Raw genomic sequence first — 25913 nt, forward strand, 5'->3', positions numbered from 1 at the left:
GCCCGTGTGCAATCAAGTGATACATGAGGCTGTTTATTGAGCATTACAGACCTGGAGGAGGATGGGGGGGGCCAGGGGAACAACTTTGGGGTGGGAGGGAGTTAACTGTGCATCTATACATGGGGAAGGGGGCCAGGACACCCCCGGCTGCTACATGGTCAGCTCCTGCGGGAGAGAGCAGAGTGTCAGGGTGCACCCCAAAATGGGGGGTTTGCACCCCAAAATCACACTGGGGTTTCAGCATGAGTTGGGGGGACTCACCATGATGGCGTTGACGATGTCATTGTTATTGTGCCGAAGCGCCCGCACGGCTTTGGGCCGCGAGACGTTGGCCTGGGCCATCACCAGCTCGATGTCCCGCACCTCCAGCCCCGTCTCATCCACCTGCCAGGGGAGGGGACATCATTGTCACCCCCCCACAGCACCCAGCTGTCCCGGGGACATGCGGGATGGGGGAGCACCCACCTCCTCCTCCTCCTCGCTCTCTTCCTTGATGGTGAGGGTGGGAGCCGTCTCGGTGATGAGGGGCGAGTGCTCCATCGGCACCTTGAACTTCTCCGCTGCCGCTTTGTGCACTTGTTGTGACAAATCCTCGATCTGCGGGGACACTGGGTCACCCTCCTGTCCCCAGGGGCCGCCAGCCCCAAGGATGGGACCCCCCCCCCCAAATGTATGTGTCCCCCCCCTCACCTTGGCTTCCCCAAAGACTATGTAGATGTCGGACGCGGGGCTCTTGAAGACGTCGGGTTTGGTGATGACGAAGAGGATGTTCTTGGACTTGCGGATGGTGATGCGGGTGACGCCGTGGATCTGCCGCAGCCCCAGCTTGGACATGGCCTGGGGGGGACACACACACACAGGGGTGACCCTGTATCCCGCCCGGGGAGGTCACAACACCCAGAGCAGCCAAACGGGGGGTGCAGCCCCCGAACAACACCTCAAACCCCCACGATGTGAAAACCAGGGATGTGGGACAATTATCCCCCAGCACAGCCAGTCTGAGCCTGCCCAAAATGAGGGAGCCCACATCAGCCCCCCACCCAGTGCTGGGACAGCCCAGTATGTCCCAGACACCCCCCAAAACCTCCGGGCTAATCCCCCCAACCCATCTTACCCCCTAAACCCTGGGATGGAGGTCCCACTCAGGGACCCCAAATCCCTAGGGGGGACCCTCACCTTCCCCCCAGGGAGCCCCCAGCCCTATGGGGGACCCCCAGACCTGCTTAGAGACACCCCAATCCCCATGGGGGGCCCTAGCCCCCTCCAGAGCCCCCCAACTCCCATGGGGGACCCCCATTTCCCTGGGGGGGTCCCATCCCACCTTCCTGGCCTTCTTCTCGCTCCGGCTCTGCTTGGCCTTGCTGACCGTCTCCTCCCCGGTGCCCAGCGAGTGGGTGAGCGGCGCCTGCCAAAAATTGGGGGGTGAGACCTGGGGGGGGGTCCCCATCACCCCACTGCTCCCTCCCCCCCAAAAATAGCCCCCCCACCTGTGACTGTGCCGGTGGCTCCGAGCCCTCGGGCTCCTCCAGCTCAGGGATGGACTCGTCATTACTCTCGGACTCGTTACACGACCCTGCGGCCACGCACAAAGGGGAGGGATTGAAAGGGGCCCCCCAAAAAAACATGGGGGGGTTGGGGGAAGTGTGTCCCCCCCCCTTACCTTTGTGGTTGGCCTGGCAGCCCCGGGGGGCCGGGGGGGCCTTGTCGGGGTGCAGGGCGATGCCGGCGGCTTCTCGCAGACGCTGGATTTCGGGGTGCGGGGGGGACGGGGCCTCCCCCTCGCTGGAGGAGCTGGAGTCCGACTGGGGGGACCCCCGGCTGCCCGGCCCTGCCTGCTGGCCCCCCAGCTCCGGCCGCTTCTGGGGGGAGGGCTGGGGGGCTGCACGGGGGTCAAGGGGGGACTGAGATGGTGGGGATCCCCAAAATCATCCCCAGCGTTCAACCCAACCTGGACCCCCTCAGGACCCCCCCTCAGCACCCACCAGTGGGTGACGGTCCCACATCACGCCCCGTGGTGGCGGGGGGGGGGCCGAGCTGGTGGTGCCCCCCAAAAATCCCCCCTGGGGTTCAACCCAGGCTGGTCACCACTGTCACCCCCTGGGACCCCCCAGCACCCACTGGTAGGTGACACCCACCCTGTGATACCCCGTGGTGGGGGGGGCTGAACCAGTGATGTCTCCCCAAAATCCCCCCCACGCTGGTCCCCCCATCACCCACCCCAGGACCCCCCAGTAGGTGACACCCACCCCAGCCCCACTCAACACCCCGCAGTGATTTTGGGGAGGGGTGGGTGTGATTTTGAGGGGGGTCTCTTACCCTCGAGGTGCTTCCTGGAAGGCGGCGGGACAGACGGACGCTCTTCGCTGGGGGGGAGCCCTGAGGTGTCGGGGGGGCCGCGGGCCGGGCGTGGTGAGGATGGCAACGGGGGTGACAGCGGTGACGAGGCGGCGGCGACAGGAGGCACTTGGCTGACTTTGGGGGGCACGGGGGGGGCCTGGGGGGCTGGCGGCTCCGGGGGGGGCTCAGGCTGAGCATCCCCACCCTGGCCGGCGGCCAGAGGGGGCTGGGGGCCCGGTCCTGCCCCCCCCACGGCCTCCTCTTCCTCCAGGGCCTCACTGGGGGGGCTGGGGGGGCCACTGTCCCCTGGGACTTTGGCATCGGTGTCCCCAGCCAGGGCTGGGGGCTCATCGCCCACCCGAGGGCTCGGGGGTTTTTGGGGAGCCAGGGTGGGCTCCTCTACCCCCCCATCACCCTGCGGAGGCTCCGCCAGCACCTGGGGGGGCCTGGGGGGCTGGCGGGGGGGCGGCAGGTCCCCGAAGGAGCCCTGTAACATGGCAGTGACCTGCTGCCGGGCCCCCCCCTCGCTCCCCAAAAAGGCACCGGGTGGTTGGAGCAGTTCAAGGGGGGGCGGGGGGGTCCCCACGTACACCTCCCGCTCCGAGGCCGTGAAGAACGCGGGGGGCCCGGGGGGCGGCGGGGGGCGCGGGCAGAGGGCCAGGCAGCGCCCGGCGGCGCCTTCAGCCTCCTCATCCTCCTCTGGGGGCTGGGGGGCGGCCGGCGCCTCCCCCGCGCTGTCCTCGGGCGCCGTGAAGAAGCTGGAGTCGGTGCGGGAGCGCGACGTGTCCAGCAGCTCCGGGGACGAGTCGTCGGACGAGGCGGTGGCAGCGTCCCACTCCTCGGGGGCTTCGGTGACACCCGCGGGGGGACACACCGGGGGCCCCTGGAGCGCGGGACACGCCGGTGGCTCTGGGGACTCGCCGGCCGAGGTCACCCCGTGCGCTGGACCCTCGGTGGTGGGGCCGGGGGACGCGGCTGTGACGCCGGCCGGCGGGCTGGGTGGCACCGGTGGCACCAGGGCTGCGGCGTCCGGCTCATCCAACGTGGATGTCACCGATGGTGGCGGGTCAGGGTCGGTGACCGCGGTGTCTGGCTCATCTGGCCGGCTGGATGTCACCAATGGTGCCAGGTCAGTGGCCACGGTGTCCAACGGGCTGGATGTCACCAGGTCCATGATGTCCAATGGGCTGGATGTCACTGAGGTCACCAGGTCCATGGCCACAGTGTCCAATGGGCTGGATGTCACCGATGGCACCAGGTCAGTGGCCACCGTGTCCAATAGACCGGATGTCACCACTTGTGCCAGGTCAGTGGCTGTAGTGTCCAACAGGCTGGATGTCACCTGGTTGGTGGCCATGGCATCCAACAGGCTGGATGTCACTGATGGCACCAGGCTGGTGGCCATGGTGTCTGGTGGGCTGGATGTGACTATGTTGGTGGCCACAGTGTCCAATAGACTGGGTGTCACTGATGGTACCAGCTCAGGGTCAGTAACCACGGTGTCCGGCTCATCTGCTGGGCTGGGTGTCACCAATGGCACCAGGTTGGTGGCCGTGGTGTCCAACAGGCTGGATGTCACTGGTGTTACCAGCTCGGGGTCAGTGACCACAGTGTCCGGCTCATCTGCTGGGCTGGGTGTCACCACCGGTGCTAGGTTGGTGGCTGCAGTGTCTGACAGGCTGGATGTCACTGGTGTCACCAGCTCGGGGTCAGTGACCACGGTGTCCGGCTCATCTGGTGGACTGGGTGTCACCACTGGTGCCAGGTTGGTGGCCGCGGTGTCCAGCGGGCTGGATGTCACCAGGTCAGGGTCAGTGACCGTGGTGTCCGGCTCATCCAGTGGGCTGGGTGTCACCAATGCCACCAGGTCGGTGGCCACAGTGTCCAGTGGGCTGGGCGTCACCAGGTCAGGGTCAGTGACCACGGTGTCGGGCTCATCCAGTGGGCTGGGTGTCACCAGGTTGGTGGCCACAGCGTCTGGCAGGGTGGGTGTCACCGATGGCACTGGCTCAGTGGTTGCAGTGTCCGGTGGGCTGGGTGTCACCGGTGGCACTGGCTCAGTGGTTGCAGTGTCCGGTGGGCTGGGTGTCACCGGTGGCACTGACTCAGTAGTCGCGGTGTCCAGTGGGCTGGGTGTCACCAGTGGTACCAGGTTGGTGGCCACAGCATCTGGCAGGGTGGGTGTCACCGATGGCATTGGCTCCGTGGTTGCAGTGTCTGGTGGGCTGGGTGTCACTGATGGCACCAGGTCAGTGGTCATGGTGTCTGGTGGGCTGGGTGTCACTGATGGCACTGGCTCAGTGGTTGCAGCGTCCGGTGGGCTGGGTGTCACCGATGGCACCAGGTCGGCGGTCACGGTGTCCGGTGGGCTGGGTGTCACCGATGGCACCAGGTCAGCAGTCGCGGTGTCCGGTGGGCTGGGTGTCACCGATGGCACTGGCTCAGTGGTCATGGTGTCCAGTGGGCTGGGTGTCACCAATGGCACCAGGTCGGTGGTCATGGTGTCCGGTGGGCTGGGTGTCACCAATGGCACCAGGTCGGCGGTCGCGGTGTCCGGTGGGCTGGGTGTCACCGATGGCACCAGGTCGGTGGTCATGGTGTCCGGTGGGCTGGGTGTCACCGATGGCACCAGGTCGGCGGTCGCGGTGTCCGGTGGGCTGGGTGTCACCGATGGCACAGGGCCAGGGTCAGTGGCCACCGTGTCCAGCTCATCGTGGCCATCGGTGGCTGCCAGCTCGGTGCTCCCCGCTCTCACAGTGCCAAGCTCATGGTCACTGTCACCACCATCATCACCGTCACTCCCAGGCCCACCCTGGGGCTCCCCGTTGGCCGGTGCTGTGTCACTGTCCCCCTCCAGCCCATCGGTTGGGGGGTCCCTGTGCTCCCCGGCACAGAGGCCACAGGGCTGGTGGACACCAGGATCATCCTTCATCATCGTCACCGGCTCCTCCGGCAGCTGGGGGGGCTCCGGCAGGGGACACCCCCCCGGGACATCGTGCTCCAGGGTTGAGGCCTCCAGCTCCGAGGAGGAGCAGGAGGTGACGAAGGCCTCACCATCCAGCTCCACTCCAGAGGGTGCCGGGGGGGTCTCGCTCCCGTCCTGCTCCGGCGTCCCCAGCTCCATCCGCTCGGTACCAAGATCCCCGCCGGCGTCCTCGTCACCCGTGTCCTCCTCGCTGAAATCTTCCTCACCGGTGTCCTCCTCACCGAGTCCCTCCTCAGTCCCCGCGCTCGGCTCCTCGCCGGGGCGGTGCCGCGGTGACCCCTCCGGAGCCGGCCCGGCGTGAAGGTGGAGCTCGATGCCGCCGTCGCCATGGGCGCTGGTGGCGGCGCGTCCCCCCTCGGCGCCCATGGCGTGGCGCTCGGTGCCGTAGAGCCGCTCGTCCTCCTCCCCGTCGTACGCGGCCGAGTCGGAGGAGGCCGAGGTGTCGTCGCGGAAGGCGAAGGACTCGTCCACCCCCTCGGTGATGGAGGTTTCGGACAGCGAGCGCAGGAAGGAGGCCGAGGTGCTGCCGCCTTCCTCTTCTTCTTCGTCATCATCATCTTCATCCTCCCCCTCGTCGCCCCGGCCGGGGAGGGGCAGGGGGGCCGCGCCGGGCAGCCGCGGGGCGATCTCCACCGCCTCGGCCTGGAAGAGGAGGCTGCCGCGGAACGGCAGCAGCGCGGCCGGGATCAGCCCCTCGCCGCCCCACTCCTCGTCCTCATCCTCCTCCGGTGTCTGCCCATCGTCATCATCATCCTCCTCCTCCTCCTCGTCCCGCAGCGAGGCGAAGGGCCCGTCCTCCTCCTCCTCATCCTCCTCCTCGTCGGGAGACGGCGGGGTGAAGGCGGAGGGGTCGTCCAAGCCGGCGGGCAGCGCGGCCATGGTGTCGGCTTCGGCCTCGGCCGCCATGGCCATGGCTTCGGCCTCGGCCGCCAGGTTGGGGGAGCAGGACGGGGAGGTGCTGGCGGTCCCCGAGGAGCCCCAGCTGCCCCCCTCGGCCGTCATGTAGGACCCCGACGGGGACGTGGGGGGGGAGCAGAGCCCCTCGCTCTCCCCGTCCGTCTGCTCCTCGGGGGGCGGCAGCCGGGACCCCCCGATGCGCACGGGGGTGGAGGGGGCGGTGAAGAAGAGGTCGGGGTCCAGGTTTGGGGGGACGGGGGGTCTCCCCGGGGGGGGTTCGGCTGTTTGGTGGGGCGGGGGGTCTTTGGTGGGAGCAGGGAAGGGACAAGGCACGGCGGGCGGGGGGGGCCCCCCCCGGAGCTCGGGGGAACTTGGGGGACACGTCTCCTCCCCCATGACGATGCGGGTGTCCAGGGGGTCCGCGGGCGGGGGGGGCCGGCAGGGGTCCCCGGGGGGGGCGGCGGCGGGGGGACCGGGCTCACAACTGGCCCCCTCGGGTTGCGGACGAGCCTCCTCCTTGGCGGGCATCGGCGGGGGGGCCGCGGCTGCCGGGGGGGCTGTGGACAGAGGGGAGACCCCCCCTCAGTGCCACGGACACCCCAGGCTCACCCCGTGATGGGGAGGGGACAGCCGGGGGATGTCACCCAGCCAGGCCAGAGCCCCCCCAAAAAGGGTGGGAAAATAGGGCCCACCCAAGAGCATCCAGGAGGGTCAAGTGACACCAGGGGTGACACCAACAGCCCCCCCCCCTCTCCAGCCCCTCTCTGGGGGCACAAGGATGCAGCTGCGTTAAGGGGGGGGCACAGCAGACCCAGGTGTCCCCAAGCAAAAGGGACCCGACTACAGAAGGGGGACCCCCCCACAGCACCCCAAAGCAAAGACCAGACAGCCCTTGCTGTAGCCACCCATACACCGAGCTGGGGGGTTCTCAGCCCCCCATTACCCACACTGGGGAGGACACAGCCCCCTCCCCACTCCAAAACCTCCTTGGGGGACCCCCCACGTTACCTGGGCCCCCCAGGGGCAGGTCCATGGGGCAGAAGGAGGTGGGACCCACCAGGACCCACTTCCAGCACCAAAGCCAGCAGAGCCCCGTGGCCCCCCCGGGGGCTTTAAATAGGGGGGGGGGGGGGGGCGGGGGGGGGTGGGGAGGGTGGGGCAAGGCCGCAGAGGCTGCTGGGAAGGGGGTGGGGCCTCACCTGGGTATTTAATAGGCGGGGGGGGTCCCATCCCCCTCCCAAGTGCCTGGGGGGGTTAATGTTTTGGGTCCCCACTGGGGCCCGGGGGCCCTTAAAGGGTTAATTAGGGGGGTCCCTGGGGCTGTGCCCGCCCCCCAGCACCCTGTTGGGGGAGCTGGTTTTGCCCCACAGCGAGTCGGGGGGGGCGCTGGGATCCCCTAAACTCTGCCCTTCCTGGCTGGGACCCCCCCACCCCTCCCCCCGGCTGTTTTTGGGTCCTCCAGCTCCCCCCTGGGGGTGGGGGGAAGGCCCTGACCCCCCCTTTGCACAAACCAAACCCTCACCCCTTTCTGGCGGAGCTGCAGCCACTGTCCCCCCCCCCCAGACCCGGCTCCCCGGGGGGAAACTGAGGCACAGGGGAGGGGGCCGCCGGGGGCACCCCGCTGTCCCGTCCCGCTGTCCCCAGCCCGTCGGGCGGTGGCAGCGAGCCCTCGGGGACACCTGCTCGGGGTGACCTTGGGCCATGACTCTGCGCCGCCCTGTGCCTCAGTTTCCCCACCCGGCGAGCCCGAGGGGAGGGATGATGCTTGGAGGGGGGATCCAAGACACACACACACACCCGGTCCTACCGGGGACTCGGGGTGCGGGGGGCACAACCCAGAGTGGGGGACCGCGGGGGGCGAGTGTCCCCAATACGGGTGTCCACAAAGTCACCTCCTGCCTCCCACCGGGGGGACCGGAGCCCCGCGGCCGCGCTACCTGCGCGGGCGGCCGGTTCGGCGTCCTCCTTTCAACCCGTTCCGGCCCTCCGGCCTCCACCCTCCACCGCGCATCCCTCCATCCCCGCCTCCTCCATCCCTGCATCCCGCATCCCTCCTGCTCCATCCCGCATCCTGCATCCTTCCCTCCCCCGGCCTCACCTGCCTCCGCTCCCTCCGGAATCCCGTTTTCCTTCTCCAGCCCCTGGTTTGTCACCGCTGTCCCCGGCATGGCGCTGGCGGAGCAGCCCGGCCGGGCCCGGCCTGGGCGGCCGCTGCCCCCCCGGTTTCCCCCCCGCCGCTCCGGCAGCCGCGGCTGGAGCGGGACGAAAGCGGCTGCGCCGGGAGCCGCGGAGCGTTAGCGGGGGGGCTGGGCCGGGGGGGCCGGCGGCGGGATCAGCCCCGTCATCCCAGATGATGTCAGCAGGATTTTTTTTTTTTTTATTATTTCTTTTTTTTCCTCCCTGCCTTTCTCGTTTTTTTTTTTTTTTTTTTTTTTTTTTTTTTTCCTCTCCGGCGGGGTGTGTGCCAGGCACTGCGGCGCGGGGAGATGCGCTTGCATCAGCTCCGGAGGGGACGACACGTACACATATACACCCCCCCCGGCCTCAGTTTCCCCAGGCGAGGTGGGATTGATGAGCGCAGGGATGGAGCGGGGGGGTTGCCCCCAAAAAAGGGGGCTGAGCATCCTGGGTGTGGCCAGAGCCCCCCGAATGCAGCTGCGAGTGGTGATGACTGATGTACAGGGGGGTTGTGACCCTGGTGTCCCCACCCTGGGTACCGCCGGGGATGCAGGATGGGTGCCGGCGTGGTTGCCATGGGAACGGCCCTTCTTCTCTCGTCTCCGTGGTGATGGCGATGAGGGTGAGGATGGTTCCTTGGCAACGAGTGGGGGGGGTGAGACCTCCCTCTGGGGGTGGACAGACAGGAGACCCCGTCCCAGCTGGGGATGTACCACCCTCTGCCCAGACCCCCGGGTGCCCAAGCATGCCGGGGGGGAAACTGAGGCACAGCCTTGGCGCAGGGATCGGTGCTGGGCACAGAGCGAGGCTGGCACCCGGCGGGGTGCTGGCTGCCACCCCGGGCACGGTGACGCCGGTGACACTGGTGCCAGGAGCAGCCCCGGGCTGTGACTCAGCAGCTCCCGGTGCCACTGCAGGCACAGGGTTGGAGGGGACCAGCCTGTGCCTCCCCAGCGGAGGGGCTGGAAGGGACGTGGTGGCCATGACCAGCAGTGTCCCCAGGGCCAGATGGCCACTAATCCGTCCCCAAAGCCCTTCCTGGCAGGTGCCTCATGGCACAGAGGGTTTGCCTGACCCACACTGGGGTGCACGCACCCTGGGGGGACACAGGGGACACTGTGGGTGCGTGTTGGGGTGCAGGTACAAGTTGTGGGGACACTGGGGCAGGACGTGGGGCTGGATCGAACATCCCAGGGGACTGGGACCCTCCTGTCCCCACCGCAGGGGTCCCACCCAGCACAAGATTTGTCCCCACCCGTCCCCCCCTCTCACACTGCGCAGTCGCCTGGGGACAAAGCCCCGCTAACAAAACAGGAATAAAAGAGACTGGGACAGCTCTTAATCCTAAAGCCTGGCTTAAGCCGAGCTGAGCTGCAGCTGTGGTGAGGGGGGTCCCGCCGAGCGTCACCATGGAGCCACCTCCCACCCCAAAAAAACCACAAAACAACGTGTCAACCAGCACGGACACCCGCAAACCGCGGCACTGTACAGGGCGGGTTTATTCAAGCACATTTCTGATGCGGCGTGGCGTTGCCGGAGCCGCCGGGCGGAGCGGTGCTGGCTTAACTCGCCATGTCTTTGGCCATGACCTTGTGGAGCTTGTCCCTGAGGTAGGCTGTGCGCTGCCGCTCCAGCTTCAACTCCAAGAACTCGTAGTGAGGAACCTGCAACGGGGCGGGGGGAAGAGGAGATGCCATCAGAGATGCGCCATGAGTCCTGCGTTCGGTCCCCAAGGAGTGGCCGTCACCTATTTTGAGCCTGCGGGGATGGGCGAGGGCACCATCCCCACGGAGGGACCGAAACTCCGACAATTCAGCGCCGAAACCCGTTAAATGTTTCATGTGAGATGCAGAGGACGTGCTGTCCTCCTCCCTGCAGCCCCCTCCTGGTGCAAGGTGGCTGAAATCTTTATTTAAGAGAATTTTGGGGTGAGGAGGGGATACATGCAGCCTCAGGAGCCCGGTGCTGTTAAAACCCCGGCGCTGGGACGTTGTTCCCCGGCAGAGCCTGTCGGAGGGAGCGGATTTATCGGGGGGATCCCGCCGCCCACTCCTGCCTCTATATTTAGCAGGCAGGAGGACGAAGCCGCAGGGAGCGGCGTTTCCCTCCTCCTCCTCCTCCCTGAGCCTCCCTAACCAGTGCCGTGAAGCTCAAACCTCGCTCAGCGTCAGCTTCAAAGCGCAGCACCGGGCGCGGGGTGACAATGACACTGCTGGGGGGTGACATGTGGCCCCGAAAGAGCCGCGCTGCCAGCACGCAGGACACGCTGCCAGCCCGGAGAGCTATAATTACCTCCAGGAAGCTCAATAATGCATGAGCCGCCGGTGCACAGGGCTCCGGCACGGGGGATCAGCAGCTTAAGCCCTTGTCTGGCGTCCCCCGTGATTACTGACCCCCCCGGCACCTCTGCGCTGGGGGGTCACTGTGGATAATCCCGGTGTGGGCTCCGGGTGACCCGGGCTGGGTGCGGGACCCAGAGCCGGCAGGAAAAGGTGAGGGGAGTGAGAGGGAAGGTGGTGCCCCCCCAAAAAGGTGTTTGCTCCTCCATCTCCTCGGAATTTGAGACCCCGCGGCTACTGGCAAGTGACAGGACGAGAGGAAACGGCCTCAAGTTGCGCCAGGGGAGGTTGAGGTTGGATCTGGGGAACAATTTCTTCCCCAAAGGGCTGTGGGGCATTGGAACAGGCTGCCCAGGGCAGTGCTGGAGTCACCATCCCTGGAGGGGTTGGACAGACGGAGATGAGGTTCTCAGGGCCACGGGGCAGTGCCAGGGCTGGGGGAACGGTTGGACTCCATGATCTTGAGGGGCTTTTACAACCCAAACTGTTCCGCGGTTCTACTCACGTCCACCACGAGGAAGCCGGCCGCCTGCACGTGCCGCCGGGCCATGGCGTAGCGGCCCAGCAGCTCCTTGCTCCTGTTGCTGAAGTTGGGGAATTCCCAGCGGAGGAAGGCGACCCTGGGGGTGCAGAGGGGACGGGAGGACGTGAGACCCGCGGAGAATCTGGCAGCGCCCCATTCCTGACGGGAGCTGTGGTACAAGGTGCTGCTCCGGCTCTGCCTATCGCCCAGTGCCACAAATGTGTCACACTAGAGCCGTTCTCCCGTCTCGGAGCCACCAGAGAAGCCCCAGGACAGCGGCTCAAACCCAGTTTATCCTTTTTTCCAGGCAGGGAGGAGGCAGCTCAGTCCCCAGAGCCCCACAGGCAGCTGGGGCTCTTTTTGGGGAGAAAACCATCGCCATGACCAGCACCTGGACCTCTCCCCTCCTGGTCAGAGCACCTGAAGCTGCAAAATGTCACCTGGTGGGGGGCTGGCACAGCCTTGCCCCAATTTGTGTCCTGTGCCCACCCCTCTCCTGCCCCTAAACAAGGGGAGACGCAGTCGGGCACAAGCTGGCAGCCCCACAGGTCACCTGCCGTGGTGACATGCGGATCCTTGACACCACCAAGGCAGAGCCTTCCTCCTCCTCCTCCTCCTCCCCTCAGGAGCTCCGGGGGGGTCACAGCTGAGCCCAGACCCACCTCCTGGCGCCCGGTGGCAGCGGCTTCGTCCCCTCTGCATGGAGCAGATGGGGAGCGGCAAAGTCCTTCACGGGGAGAGGTTTATTTTCACTGGTCACCACCATCTCGGCATCTGCAGGGAGAGGAGGGAAGATGAGGGCTCCCGAGAGCTGCTTGTGCCATGTCCCCCGAGGCTGGTGACATAAAACACGCGATGTCCCGCCATTCCCCTCCCAAAAATCCCACTGTCACCGGTGCTGCGAGCACCTCTGCGCACCCAGCCAGGGTACAACATCCTCCTCACGCCGCGAAGGGCGGGGTTGGCTTCCCGAGCATCTCCTTGGGCACAAGATGTGTCTGTGGTGTGATCTGACCCCCTGGTGTCCCATGGGGAGGGGACGTGCGGCACGTGGACCACAGAATTCGCTGTGGCAGCCGGTTGGCCGGTCCCCACCACAGAGAAGGGCAGGGACCGAATTTGACAGGGCTGCAGGGAGCTGGGGGATCCAGGGGGGCTGCGAGACAGGACAGGAGGGCAGAGCCAGGAGCCTTTCCCGGCCTCGGCGCTGCTTGGCAGCAGGAAGAGGGTTTTTTTCCCACATCTGTTGCCCAAAACCCACCCTGGGCAGTGTTTTTGCTCCGATTCCAGAGCCGAATAGCAGGAGGAGACTGGGAGAAGGCAGAGCAGCCTGCAATGAGGAGGCAGAGAGGCTGAAGGATGAGAGGGGATAAAACCCGGTAGCGCAACTGCAGCCCTAAAATCCAACTCCCTCCAGTAGGAAAAGCCCGATGAGGTCCCGCGGTGGCGGGGAGGGGACGCGCTCACCAATGTGCCAGCCGTAGAGGGTGTGGACGTCGAAGCGCCCGTTGTCCCGGCTCCCCAGCAGCCCCGTCAGTGCCTCACGCAGGCAGCTCTGCAGCTGGGTCACCCTCTCGCTGGTTGGCGGCGCGGCGCTCAGCAGCTCCAGTGGCAGGAACGGGCCCCGGTAGTCGGGGTTTTCCAGCTTGGCGGCGGCATTGATGTGGATGAGCTTGAGCTGTAAGTTCTGGGCCTTGAGGGACTGATCACCTGGCGGGAGGAAAGGAGCGGAGATGGAGACGCGGCCCAACGAGGGGTCCGGATCTTCATCTTCTGGCATAGCCAGAGTCCTCACTCTGCTCCCCACACGATAGGGATTCCCCACAGCCAAACGCTGGCGTTCCTGCTGCCGGACGCTCGCAGGGAACAACCACGAGCTGGATGAGCCCAACAGGGTCCTTGTTCAGCGGGGACAGCCCCAGCGGAGAATCACAGAATCGTTTGTCTTGGAAAAGCCCCTCAAGATCATGGAGTCCAACCATTACCCCACCCCTGGCACTGCCCCATGTCCCTGAGAACCTCATCTCCGTCTGTCCAACCCCTCCAGGGATGGTGACTCCAGCACTGCCCTGGGCAGCCTGTTCCAATGCCCCACAGCCCTTTGGGGAAGAAATTGTTCCCCAGATCCAACCTCAACCTCCCCTGGCGCAAATTGGGGCCGTTTCCTCTCGCCCTGGCGCTTGTTCCTTGGGAGAACAGCCCGACGCCCCTTCGTTCCAACATTCCTGTGTCTACAGTGTGACTTTATCCCTGGGTTCCCACGGGAGGGGACGTGGGGACCGTGGACGGCAGAAGTTGCTGTGGCAGCCGGTTGGCCGGTCCCCACCACGGGTGAGGCAAGGACCGAATTTGACAGGGCTGCACCTCCCTAGAGGTCATTTTTTTTAGAAATACCAAGCCCTCCCGTCAATTCTTGAGGTTTTAGAGGAAGCATATGGACTGTGCGGTAGCAGAGCAGCAAGTCATGCCTTGGGGAACACGATTTCTGCGACAAAGTTGGGGGAAACACATCACCCTGTTGGGGTTCAAGGCTCCCTGGTGCAGCTGCCCTGGGCCGCCCTTGCCCAGGTACCCTGCACAGAGCTGCGGGGGGGCCCCTAGAGCCCCTCCCAGTGAGACCAATTTCCTCCCAGTTAACAACCCCTTAACCCAAATTTAGATGGACCAGGCTCGGTATCACCACTGCCTGCTCCAGCTCTGAGCTCTGTCGTTTTGACAGCGGCTGAACATGAGCCAGTGTGTGCCCAGGTGGCCAAAAAAGCCACCAGCATCCTGGCTTGTATCAGGAACGGTGTGGCCAGCAGGACTGGAGAAGTGATTGTGCCACTGCGCTGGGGAGGCCAAACCTCGAATCCTGGGGGCAGTTTTGGGCCCCTCACGCCAAGGAAGGCCTTGAGGTGCTGGAGCGAGTTGAGAGAAGGGAACGGAGCTGGGGAAGGGGCTGGAGCACAAGTGTGATGGGAGCGGCTGAGGGAGCTGGGGGTTCAGCTGGAGAACAGGAGCTGAGGGGAGACAGGGACACAAAGAAACGGCCTCAAGTTGTGCCAGGGGAGGTTGAGGTTGGAGCTGGGGAACAATTTCTTCCCCAAAGGGCTGTGGGGCATTGGAACAGGCTGCCCAGGGCAGTGGTGGAGTCACCATCCCTGGAGGGGTTGGACAGACGGAGATGAGGTTCTCAGGGCCATGGGGCAGCGCCAGGCCTGGGGGAACGCTTGGACTCGATGATTTTACAGTTCTTTTCCAAGCAAAACGATTCTGTGATTCAGGTCCCCGTCCCCCAACACAGACACCCGCCTCACCTCGGATGTGAGCGTGGAACTCGGGCGCCAGCACCCGTTGCAGGTAGGGTGCCCTGGCCTGCTGCAGCACGCACAGCGACCACACCAGCTCCGTCAGCAGCTGCGGCTCCAGGCTGCCCAGCTGGCCCTGCAGCTCCTCGTGCACCTGCAGAGAGGGAAACCAAACAGCTCAGCGCCGATACCTCGATCTTGCATCAAACACGCAGCTCGAAAGAGCCCCGAGGCGTTACGCTGCGTCTGATCGCACCGTCTCCTCTCCAGCAGCGCTTCTCCCCGGGGTTATTTAGAGGAGAGATTTGAAGATGGCTCTGAGCTGACCCTGCAGCTTCTGAGAGGTCTGGAGATGATAAATTCTTCAGGATGCGCAACTGAAACCTGCCCTAAACAGAGCCAGAGGGGTCTGGGGCTGTGTCATAGAATTACAGAACCATTTGGTTGGAAGAGGTGCTCAAGGTCAGCGAGTCCAACCGTATCAGTGGTGTCAGGAGGTGCAGGAATCGCAGCAGGAGCCCGGAGCTCTGCACCTCGCAGGGGTTTCCTCCTCTTAAACCTGGAGATCTTTACTGCAAAGCCTCAAAACCGAGTAATTTCGCACTTGCTGCAAAACTCCCCTTCGCGGTGACCACAATTAATGCTGGTGGAGGGAGTCCACAGGCGCTGCTGGACCGAGGACTTGGCCGGAAGACCCACATGGCTCAGGTGTGCGCCCATCAACATCTATGGCCTCGTTAGGAGGAGTTAATTACAGCAATTGGAGCACAGGAGGGCACGTGAACACCCACACGCTGCTCGTGTCCAGTAGAAAACAAGCCTGCGGGGACTCAAAATGGTCATGGACAAATTGGGGAGCGCAGTGTGCGTTTTTAAGCCTGGCCTGAGCTCTAGGCTCACTCTTCCTATTCCTCACGTCATTGAAACCTGGCTCAAGTCACCCAGCACCTACTTTCGCACGGGGATGTGCCAGATCTGCAGCCTTCCCGCTGAGCAGGGGGAGAGGAAAGGTGAGGAAAAGAAGGGGAGGAAGGTTACCATGTTGAAGAAATCCTCGCTTCCGCTGGGCTGGAAGTTCAGACGGGCGAAAGACAGGATGATACCGCAGAGATGGGTGACCGACAGCTGCTTGGGGCTGTCCAGGGCATACTGGGGGTAAAACCAGAGGTTTAGGTCTGTCCTAAATAAGTATAGGCAGGAAAAGACTGAAAACGTCAGCCAAGGACGCGGCCAGCCCCATGGCAAGGCGGGAAAGCAGGAGGGAAAGATCTTTTAGCGCTTCCCTGGCATTTTGTCCTGGCACAAGGGAAAGCTGCGAGGGGAAGCAGAGCTCTGCCATGTTCCCATTCGCCCAGTACAGAAAAATAAACTGGGGCAGAGCTGGAAAGGTGCCTGGGGAGACAAAACCACTTCCATCTGTGAACTGGGGTGGATCCCAGTCACACTGGTGCCAGCTGGGGCTTCCCCGCTCCCCCGCGCCCCGTCCTCACCTGCGCGATGGCCTCGAAGAGCGGCAGGCTGAGCCACTTGAGGAGGGCGAAGGAGCGGGTGCAGCGCGTCACCTCCACAGGCACCATGGCGGGGACGTGGGGCTGCAGGTCGCTGGCGATCTTCTGGAAGACCTGGGGCTGGTGGAAATTCAGTTTTCCTTAAAGGAGCAAAGAGAGAGCGGCAGCCGCTTACATGGGAGCTGTGCCTGGACGGGTGGTGGCACGAGGGAGAGCGCGAAGCTGTTTTTTTAGGAGAAGAGGTGGCTCGGAGAGTGATTTTTCCTCCCCCAGTTGCCTTGGCCCGGTCCTTTCTGCTCAGACAAGTCTCTGCCGCACGCACCAGCTCCCAATCTCACTGACAACTCAGCTCCCGCCTCTACCCGGTGCCGGGAGCAGATTTTAGCCCCGGTTTCTCCATCTGCTCTGGCCAGAAGAGCCCTGAACTTGCTGACTCTACTGGGAACCTCACGCTGGCTGAGGAACAACCAAAAAACAACCAACACCCAGCAGCACCAAACCCCAGAGGGACCCAGGTCAGCACGGAGCAGCCAGGAGGGGACAGTCCCCACAAGAGGGACACAGGTGGGGTCCCAGACCAGTATCGACCAGTTCAAACCATCCCGACGTGGCAAGAACCAGCATTGAAGCGAAACGTGGGCGCAGTGTGACACTATTGCAGCCAAAAGTGTCCCCACCACAGCAGCTACGGTGCTGCCGGAGCCGCTCTTGCTCCCAAACCACGTCCAGATGCCATCGTTGTCGCCTTTGTCGGTTTTAAGGCTGGGGAACTGGATTAGCTGGGCTAATCTCTGCATATATATCATATATAACATCCAGTTGCTCTTCCTGCCTCCGGGAAAGGCGCCTGGCGCAAATTTGGAAGCCGTGGCATGGAGCATCCATCAAATTCATTCCAGCTTCATCAGCCTCACAGCAAATAAACCCATAATACCATCAAGAGAAGCACAAGCTCCCTCAGAGGCCACGTCTACTAGGGTTATTTATTTTTGAGAGTGTAGCCACCCCGGAGAGCGTCCTGGCCCCATAGGTGGTCAGAAGAGCCGTTGCCACCACCAGAACCTGGACAATCAGCTGGAGAAGAGCTCTCCTGGCTTTGTCCCCACTTGTCTGGGCTTCCCACCGGCTGCTGACAGCAAGAGGAGACAGGAACACACAACATCGTGTGGGAAGAGGAGCCAGAGAAGTAAGGATCGTAAAAGAAACTATCAATTAGTGCTGCTTTGCTGTTAAAAGAGTGTGAATTCAGCGCCCAGCAGCTCTCAAATGATCATTAACTTGTTACTGGGACATCTTGGGTGGGAAGAAATTGGTTATTTTAGCGCCACTGTCCCCAAGTGAACACTTTGGTTGTGCCCAGGGGTCCTTTCTGAGCTGCGTTTTGCAAGAGACTGGGGGTCCCCCAAAAAAACACAGCTACAGGAGGAGGCGAGAGGTGATTTGGGGTCAGTTTGGGGGCTCCGCAGCACCCCAACCACCTTCCCACCGCGAGTTCCCTCCTCACCGTAGGCAAAAATGAGGTCGAGGAGGACGCCGAGGCTGAGCTCGGCGTGTTTCTGCAGGAGGTGGTAGGACAGAGCTCGGAGCAGCGGCACGCAGCGCCGGTTCTGGTAGGCCAGAGCCAGCAGGATTTTCCGGGTCTCATCGGGGTTGAAGTGTTCAGCGAGTTCCAGTGCCTGTCACGAAAAGATTTGAGTAGGGATGTAAAAGCACGAAGACAAGTGCAAATTTGGGCTTGATCCAGAGCAGGATGAGCCATCGCTGCAGCTGAGCCCCTGCGAGCGGGATGGGAACCGGTGAGCATTTAGCACGGAGCGAGGCGAAGCAGAAATAAAATGAGCACTGGTGTGGCCAGCAGGCCCAGGGCAGTGACCGTCCCTGTGCTGGGCACTGGGGAGGCCCAACCTCAAATCCTGGGGGCAGTTTTGGGCCCCTCATGCCAAGAAAGACCTTGAGGTGCTGGAGCGAGTTGAGAGAAGGGAACGGAGCTGGGGAAGGGGCTGGAGCACAAGTGTGATGGGAGCGGCTGAGGGAGCTGGGGGTTCAGCTGGAGAACAGGAGCTGAGGGGAGACAGGGACACAAAGAAACGGCGTCAAGTTGTGCCAGGGGAGATTGAGGTTGGAGCTGGGGAACAATTTCTTCCCCAAAGGGCTGTGGGGCATTGGAACAGGCTGCCCAGGGCAGTGGTGGAGTCACCATCCCTGGAGGGGTTGGACAGACGGAGATGAGGTTCTCAGGACATGGGGCAGTGCCAGGGGTGGGGAAATGCTTGGACTTGATGCGCTTGGGGGGCTTTTCCAACCAAAATGATCCTGTGATTCTATGAAACCCTCTTCCCATCTGAAGGGACAACCCAAGCCCTACCTTGTCCTCCAGCCGGTCCATCAGCGCCGGAGAGACGTGCCCGACCTTGGCCATCAGCGTCACCACCGTTCGGGTCCCCTCCAGCTCCGTCCAACGCAGCTCCAGCTTCTTGATGACTTCATTGAGCAGCTTGTTCTCCTTCCCCTGTTTGATGGCCAGGAACTCGGCCAGGGACGCCAGCTGGCGGAAGGTGAGGCGCCGCAGCCGCCACAGCACCTCCTGCTCCACTGACTGCATCTCCCGCCTGCTGCAGGGCACCCCCAGGGAGTAGAGGCTCTTCAGGAGGTTCACCAGGGTGTTGTTCCACACCTGTGAGATCTGGGCAGCGGAAAGAAAGAAGGGAAAGGTGTTTAGAAGAGAGGATTCGTAGAATCACAGAATTATTTTGTTTGGAAGAGGTGTCAGGATCATGGAGTCCAAGCCATGGCACTGCCCCATGGCCCTGAGAACCTCATCTCCGCGTCTCTTCAAACCCTCCAGGGATGGTGACTCCACCACTGCCCTGGGCAGCCTGTTCCAATGCCCCACAGCCCTTTGGGGAAGAAATTGTTCCCCAGATCCAACCTCAACCTCCCCCGGCGCAACTTGAGGTCGTTTCTTTGTGTCCCTGTCTCCCCTCAGCTCCTGTTCTCCAGACACCCCACAACACGAGACCTCTGTTCCTCTGCACACTCAGATAGAGCCTGGAGTGACCTGCCGAGGAAAAGAAACCCCAACGCCAAAGCCGTGGACAATCTGCCTCAAGAAATAACCACCCGTCGCTTACAGAGCTGCCATCTGGGCGGGGAAACTCTCTGCCTAGGAGAAAAAAGTGAAAGAAATTTGCTACTGGCTGGGCGAAATAATTAATCGGACTTTACCCTTCTCTGGAGGTGTTTGAGCTTCTTTGGGGCTGGTAAAACAAAGAGCATTAGGAACGGCTGAGAAATTCGCAGTAGAAATTTGAAGGTCTCAGGGGGAAATGCCACAGGGGCCCCGATTTGCCTCAGCACCCCGGGTCAGGTGAAATTTATCCTAAAAGCTCCAGTTTCTCCCCAGCGTTTCTGAAAGGAGCCTGAGCACGAATCCCAGCGGCTGCTGGGAGCTCTGGGACTCGCCAAGTCTCACATTGCAACTTTCTCTGCTTATTTTCCCACCAACATGAGGCGGAACTCATGGTTTTCTACCAGCAATCAGATGCTGAAGGAGCTGAAAGCTCGAAAACCATCAGGGAACGCCCGTCATCTCTTTACTTCCAGCCCGAGCTTCCCCAGCTACGCGGCGCCGCCATAAAACCAAACCCAAACTTCAGCACAACAACGGGCCCAGCAGAAAGCAAAACTGTGCACAGATCCCAGTGCCTGCGTGACGACATCCCAACGTTATAAAAATGATTTGAGGAACCAGGAGCTGCTTCTCGGAGCGAGAAGTGAGGCAGCGCCGTGAGACCTTGAATTTCGGGCAGGAGGGACCAGGCGGGTTTGGGCAATTAAAGGGTTTAACTCTCTGGCCTGTCCGAATTCCAGCACTTCCAGCAGTGCGGCAAAATTAACGGTTGGACCTGAAGATCTTGAGGGTCTCTTCCAGTCAAAATGATCCTGAAACAGTCAGAAAAATTCACAGCTGGGGAAGCAAGAAGAGCTCATGATTTGCCCCTGATTATTCCAAAAGTCAAGAGGAGAACCAGGCTGCTCCCCTGGCTGCTCCATTGCCCTTTTCACCCCTTCACGCATTCAAAACTCATCCCACAGCCTGATAAAAGTCTTTCCCTCAAGGCTGTACCAGCCCATGCCTCGCCTACCGTTCAAAATCCCCAGCTCATCGACGCAAGAGCATTTCAAGACTATTAATTTGAGTTTTTTTGCACCAAAGCATCTTTGCACACCCACAACAACCTCTTATGTTCAGTTACGTCCAACTGCAGCTGCACTAGCAGCTTGCTGGAGAATTATGTTTGCAGGCAGTTCGCTCGCTTTATGTCCCTAAAACCTCCCTCCGGGTGGTTTCTTACACTTGGGTGACGCCGCTTCACATCTCACAGCGCCCAGCCCAGCGGGGATCCCTTCCCCAGGGACACCGGATCCCCTGATCTGTCCTGGCAGCGACACGGGATTGCACAGATGAGCAGCAGCAGTGACTTTCACTCCAAAAACAGCAGCGTGGGAGGGTGTGTAGGACAAATCCCTCCTCTCTGCTCTCCTCAGGCAGGTTTCAGGGAGCAGAAATTACAGATCAGGAGAAATACGAACCATTTGATGAACATTTCTACCTCTCCTGATCCCCTCAATTTCATTTTCCGCTTGGAAAAGCCAAAACCAAACGCTAAGCAAGCAGCTGGCAACACCAGTTCAATCCCAGGAGCACCGGCCGCTTCCCACCTCGTGTTCTTCCCCTGAAAATTTCCTGCAGCCGGGAGGGAACTCACCTGGGAATCCATGATGCCGATGAGCTGCTGGAATCGTCCATCTCGCACAATACTCTCTGTTTCCAGCTTTTTCTCCACCACCAGCCGGGAAAGTTGAGTGATGACCAGGGAGGCCTGGTTGCTGTTAAGTTCGTGGAGTTCGCTCAGTTGGAAAAGTTCCTGAGGGCTCGTGGCGGTATCGATCAGTTCCCCGATCACTTTGTACTCCGGGTTTCTACCATCGTCCACCTGCTCCTTGACCGAAAATCCGTCTGCCCAGCCGGGAGGGCTCGAGGTGTGAAATAAAGCGAAAGGCGCTTGGGGCAGAACTCTGGGCATCGGCACCTTCCCGGGTGGTGCCAGCAGAGCGGCCGCGACGGCTGAGGGAGTGGAGACGAAGGCGGCGAAGTGTCGCCAGCAGCAGCGTCGCACCAGCCGGGCAGCCATGGCGGGGGCGCGGGGGGACGGGAGGGTAAACAGCTGGAGGTCAGTGCAGCATCTCAGGAACGCTACCGAAGGAAAACAGAATCATTTTGGTTGGAAAAGTCCTTTGAAGTCATTGAGTCCAACTGTTCCCACACCCCTGGCACTGCCCCACGTCCCTGAGAACCTCATCTCCATCTGTCCAACCCCTCCAGGGATGGTGACTCCAGCACTGCCCTGGGCAGCCTGTTCCAATGCCCCACAGCCCTTTGGGGAAGAAATTGTTCCCCACATCCAACCTCAACCTCCCCTGGCGCAACTTGAGGCCGTTTCTTTGTGTCCCTGTCTCCCCTCAGCTCCTGTTCTCCAGCTGAACCCCCAGCTCCCTCAGCCGCTCCCATCACACTTGTGCTCCAGCCCCTTCCCCAGCTCCGTTCCCTTCTCTCAACTCGCTCCAGCACCTCAAGGCCTTTCTTGGTGTGAGGGGCCCAGAACTGCCCCCAGGATTCGAGGAGTGGGAGCATTTCAGAGATAAAAAGGAGGAGTTGGCTGTGTTCTGGTAACGGTTGTGAGGAAAGGATTGTTTTGACTGGCAATGTTGGATGCCCAGAGGCAATAAAAGCTTTTTGGCGATCGATCGGTGACACGCCGCTGTGGAAGAGGCTGCACACGGTCCTGCTGAGCTGTCAGATCCCCTCAGGAGCTGCCGGACTCCATCGCGGCCTCCCAAGGCAGCCCAGAGCTGCTCCAGAGCGACCAGCAGCGGGTCTGGAGCCTCCAGCGCCTCCGCAGCCCCGGCTGGGCCTGGCCTGAGCTCCAGGACCAGCCCCATCTCCCACCGCCCCCTCCCGGGGCTCCCCCCGGCCCTTCCCGCCCGTCAGAGCCCCTGGGCCGGGCCCACGGGGGAGCTGAGGGGAAACACCCGGGGGGTGAACGCGGCCGGCAGCTCCCCGGGTTATCTCCTCTCAGACTGTCCCGATTCTCCTCAGAAACCCCGGGCCGGGCCCACCCCCCAAGGCCATTTCCTCTCAGCCGCTCCCGGGCCCGGCCCGCCCTCCCCGGGATGTTTCTCCACAGAAACCCCCGGCCGGTTCCCCCCAGGCCCCCCTCCCGGGGCTATTTCCCCGCAGGCCCCGCCCGATCCCCGGACTGTTCCCCTCAGACCCGCTGCCGCCATGGGGCCTGACCTCGGCCGCACACCCGCCCGGCCCACAGGCGCCGGCGCCGCGCGTTGGCGTCATCACGCCACGGAGACTCCCCATTGGCAGCGAGTCGGCGCAGTCTAAGCGCGTCACCTCAGCTCGGCGAGCGCCGATTGGCTTAGGGGGAGGGATTTCCGGTGCGGGCGGTGAAGGCGGTGCGAGCGCCATGATGGATCCGCCATTGCCAGTCGGGGCCTTCCCGGCGCTCTGACCCTTCCCCTGCGGCCCCGCCGGGGCTGGAGCGCGGCGGGCGCCCCTACGCGAGCCCGGGGATCCGGCTGGGCCTGCGGGGCCGCTGTGGGGATGTAGAGGGAAGGAGGCCGGGCCGCTGTGGGGCTGAGCCCGGGGCTGCTGTCCCCTCCCGGGTCTTCTCCATCCTCAGCCTCCCCCGAGGCCGCCCGGCGTGAGGGAGGATTTAACCCCCGTCCCCGGGGCTGAGGGACCCGCCGTGGCCGCAGGGAGGTTGAAACGGGGAAATAAACTAAATTGCGGAGTCGGTTGTACTGTTAATTCTTTATTGACAGCGCTGGGGAGCTCTGGGGATACATGTGTTTTGCTCTAATCCTGATAGGTCTAAGTTATAGCTTTGGTTTTGTAACTCTGTGTAAGATTTGTACTTTACAGAATCCCAGAATGTCAGGGACTGGAAGGGACCTCGAAAGCTCATCCGGTCCAATATCCCCGCCGGAGCAGGAACACCCAGATGAGGTTACACAGAAGGTGTCCAGGCGGGTTGGAATGTCTGCAGAGAAGGAGACTCCACAACCTCCCTGGGCAGCCGGGTCCAGGCTCTGGCACCCTCACTGGTGTGATAGATAAACTTGCTCGACACAGACAGAGTCTATGCTCAAGAGAAGTTTATTGTAGTAGAGATAAGCAAAGCAGGGCTGGGTGCGTGGGGAATCTGCATTCCACCTACACGCACACCTGACAAAGTTTTTAGTGGTCATTGTATACCCCTGCTTTGTTATTACAATTCTCTATTTTTGGGAATTATCCCACCTACTAATACATATTCATACTAATAGATACGCATGCTCTGTCTTGGTGTTAGGGTCTTCTCTCCCCATCTGGTGGTCGTCAGGATGAAGGCTCTCATCTTCCTCAGTTTGTCCTTTATCTGAACTCGGGGGTCCTTGTAGAAAAAAATCACTGTCCTTCTGGCTTTGGCTGACGTTTCTATTATCTCCCCCATCTTGTCACCTTCTTGTCCTTCAGTCCACGATTTATCTGTTCCTGTTCCTGTGTTTCGGTACATCGGGTTTCCTCAAAATAGACTCAGAACATCCTTATCAATAACATGAGCCATCTGCCATCCCATTTAACTAGCAACAGGAATCACTAGGTCGCTCTAACATTTACTACACCGGGAAGAAGTTTCTTCTCATATTGAAGTGGAACCTCCTGTGTTCCAGTTTGTACCCATTGCCCCTTGTCCTATCACTGGATGTCACCCAGAAGAGCCTGGCTCCATCCTCCTGACACTCCCCCTTTCCATATTGATCCCCATGAATGAGTCACCCCTCAGTCTCCTCTTTTCCAGCTCCAGAGCCCCAGCTCCTCAGCCTTTCCTCACACGGGAGATGCTCCACTCCCTGCAGCATCTTCGTGGCTGCGCTGGACTCTCTCCAGCAGTTCCCTGTCCTGCTGGAACTGAGGGGCCCAGAACTGGACACAATATTCCAGATGAGGTCTCCCCAGGGCAGAGCAGAGGGGCAGGAGAACCTCTCTGACCTACTGACCACCCCCTTCTAATCCCCCCAGGTCCCATTGCCCTTCCTGGCCACAAGGGCCCAGTGCTGGCTCATGGTCACCCTGCTGTCCCCAGGACCCCCAGGTCCCTTTGCCTTTAATTACAGTTTGTATCTAGGTAGGATTTGTGCTTTCAACCATATTATGGTAAGACCTGTGTGTCGTTGCTTGTTAAGCATATTTGGGAGGGATCTGTGTTTTGTATCCTGCAACTGATCACAAACTTACAAAACATTGAAGCAGGAAACGGGATCCTTGAGAGCAGAACTCAAACCAGACAAGGAGGGCAATAAATAACTGAAGCTATGGAAATGTTGCTTATTCTATAGAAACGTTGCTCAGTGTTGCCAAACTAACGAGCTCACATCAGCACAAACAAACTGCGCCTGCTCAGCGACTCGCCAATGAGGGAAAGATCAATTAGCAAACAAGTGATGAGGAGGATAAATGACCCCCAGAGAGGAAGTAACGACCACCAAAGGGACTAAGGGCAATCGCAGCACTGATGGAGGGACACGAGATGACAGCAAAGACCAGAAAATGTGTTACTGAATCTTCTGTCTCTCTGTTGTCATGCAGAAGGATCCAAAACTTGAAAAACATCACCTCGTTTTCCGGGTGGTCAGAAAGCATTGATCAAGAATTGGCTAATGATGGGTACGGCGTTTGTAACTTAGTCACAGTGTACCTTAATTTAGCAGCTTCTCTTCAAGGTCTCCAGCCGTGGCCTCGTGTCACCTGCGGAGGTGTCACCGCTCAGGCCAGCGGGTTCTGCCTCTCCCACCGTGTTTTATTTCTTATTAAAGTGTCCAGATCTGGGTCGGGCTGTGGGAACGAATAAAAGACAAACAACTGTGTGGGCGGCAGGAATGAGGAGGGCGGTTCGGTCCATGCCAGGCAAATAAAGTGAAATAGTGATTTATGGGTGGTGGGTTTCTCATGGCTCGGGGCCTGGTGGGTGGTTTTGGGGGGTTATTTACCCGCCCCCCGTTTGGTGGGGGGGAAATTGGGCTGGGAGGTTGAGCTGGGGCTGGGGCGGTTCTGGGTTATCCTGACTAAAACGCACCAAATTCCCCGTTTTATTCCAAAAACGGCCTCATGGGGTTTCGTGACTATTTTCACAGAATCGTTTTGGTTGGAAAAGCCCCTCAAGCTCATCGAGTCCAAGCGTTCCCCCAGCCCTGGCACTGCCCCACGTCCTGAGAACCTCATGTCCGTCTGTCCAGCCCCTCCAGGGATGGTGACTCCAGCACTGCCCTGGGCAGCCTGTTCCAATGCCCCACAGCCCTTTGGGGAAGAAATTGTTCCCCAGATCCAACCTCAACCTCCCCTGGTGCAACTTGAGGCCGTTTCTGTGTGTCCCTGTCTGCCCTCAGCTCCTGTTCTCCAGCTGAACCCCCAGCTCCCTCAGCCGCTCCCATCACACTTGTGCTCCAGCCCCTTCACCGTTCTGGTGCTTTCCAACCATCTGCTGGTTGGGTCCAACCCCTGGTGGGCCTTGACTTGGTCAATCCCAGTGTTTGCATCTTCCTCCCACGTCACCTATCTCAGCATCAACCTTTTGTCCAAGTCCCTCTTGTCCTTGAGCTTGTCCCCTCCGACCTCCAGCCACCTCCCTCCATCTCCTGCCTGTCGGGAAGGTCCGTGCTTTGCCTTGGAGAAGACAATCCTTGACAGCCAACCATCTTTCCTGGCCCACACATCTCTCCAGGGTGTTATCCCACCAGACT

The 25913-nt window shown here is 61.6% G+C and overlaps 2 protein-coding genes and 2 non-coding genes across 4 annotated transcripts; all 4 read right to left on the minus strand.

The window, feature by feature from the left end:
* Positions 1-25: 25 nt before the first annotated feature.
* Positions 26-8444, minus strand: NACAD (NAC alpha domain containing). Its single transcript, XM_065629971.1, has 9 exons — positions 8319-8444; positions 2317-6777; positions 1661-1879; positions 1488-1573; positions 1322-1405; positions 691-837; positions 466-597; positions 262-384; positions 26-165 (listed from the first exon to the last, which is right to left on the minus strand). The coding sequence occupies exons 1-9, from the start codon at positions 8386-8388 to the stop codon at positions 151-153; spliced, it is 5337 nt and encodes a 1778-aa protein (XP_065486043.1). The 5' UTR covers positions 8389-8444; the 3' UTR covers positions 26-150.
* Positions 8445-9849: 1405 nt separating this feature from the next.
* Positions 9850-22486, minus strand: TBRG4 (transforming growth factor beta regulator 4). The gene is made up of 11 exons (XM_065627368.1): positions 22417-22486; positions 20828-21315; positions 18424-18741; positions 17563-17734; positions 16041-16198; positions 15589-15699; positions 14560-14704; positions 12728-12970; positions 11923-12034; positions 11243-11357; positions 9850-10062 (listed from the first exon to the last, which is right to left on the minus strand). The coding sequence occupies exons 2-11, from the start codon at positions 21251-21253 to the stop codon at positions 9961-9963; spliced, it is 1902 nt and encodes a 633-aa protein (XP_065483440.1). The 5' UTR covers positions 21254-21315; positions 22417-22486; the 3' UTR covers positions 9850-9960.
* LOC135986359 (small nucleolar RNA SNORA5) lies at positions 12253-12393 on the minus strand. Its single transcript, XR_010605880.1, has one exon. It is a non-coding gene; the product is annotated as a small nucleolar RNA SNORA5 (small nucleolar RNA).
* LOC135986360 (small nucleolar RNA SNORA5) lies at positions 13486-13623 on the minus strand. The gene has a single exon (XR_010605881.1). It is a non-coding gene; the product is annotated as a small nucleolar RNA SNORA5 (small nucleolar RNA).
* Positions 22487-25913: the final 3427 nt, after the last annotated feature.

This window comes from Caloenas nicobarica, chromosome 2, assembly GCF_036013445.1.
Source record: "Caloenas nicobarica isolate bCalNic1 chromosome 2, bCalNic1.hap1, whole genome shotgun sequence".
In the NCBI taxonomy this organism is placed as follows: domain Eukaryota; kingdom Metazoa; phylum Chordata; class Aves; order Columbiformes; family Columbidae; genus Caloenas; species Caloenas nicobarica.

Coding starts and splice junctions, on each gene's coding strand:
- TBRG4 (XM_065627368.1), bottom strand. CDS start 21,253: ATGGCTGCCCGGCTGGTGCGACGCTGCTGCTGGCGACACTTCGCCGCC. Junction 16,199..17,562: donor CGACCTCATTTTTGCCTACG/GTGAGGAGGGAA, acceptor TGCTCCTTTAAG/GAAAACTGAATTTCCACCAG. Junction 10,063..11,242: donor CCGGCTTCCTCGTGGTGGAC/GTGAGTAGAACC, acceptor GCCCCGTTGCAG/GTTCCTCACTACGAGTTCTT.
- NACAD (XM_065629971.1), bottom strand. CDS start 8,388: ATGCCGGGGACAGCGGTGACAAACCAGGGGCTGGAGAAGGAAAACGGG. Junction 838..1,321: donor GCGAGAAGAAGGCCAGGAAG/GTGGGATGGGAC, acceptor TGTCCCCCCCAG/GCCATGTCCAAGCTGGGGCT. Junction 385..465: donor AGAGCGAGGAGGAGGAGGAG/GTGGGTGCTCCC, acceptor CTCCCCTGGCAG/GTGGATGAGACGGGGCTGGA.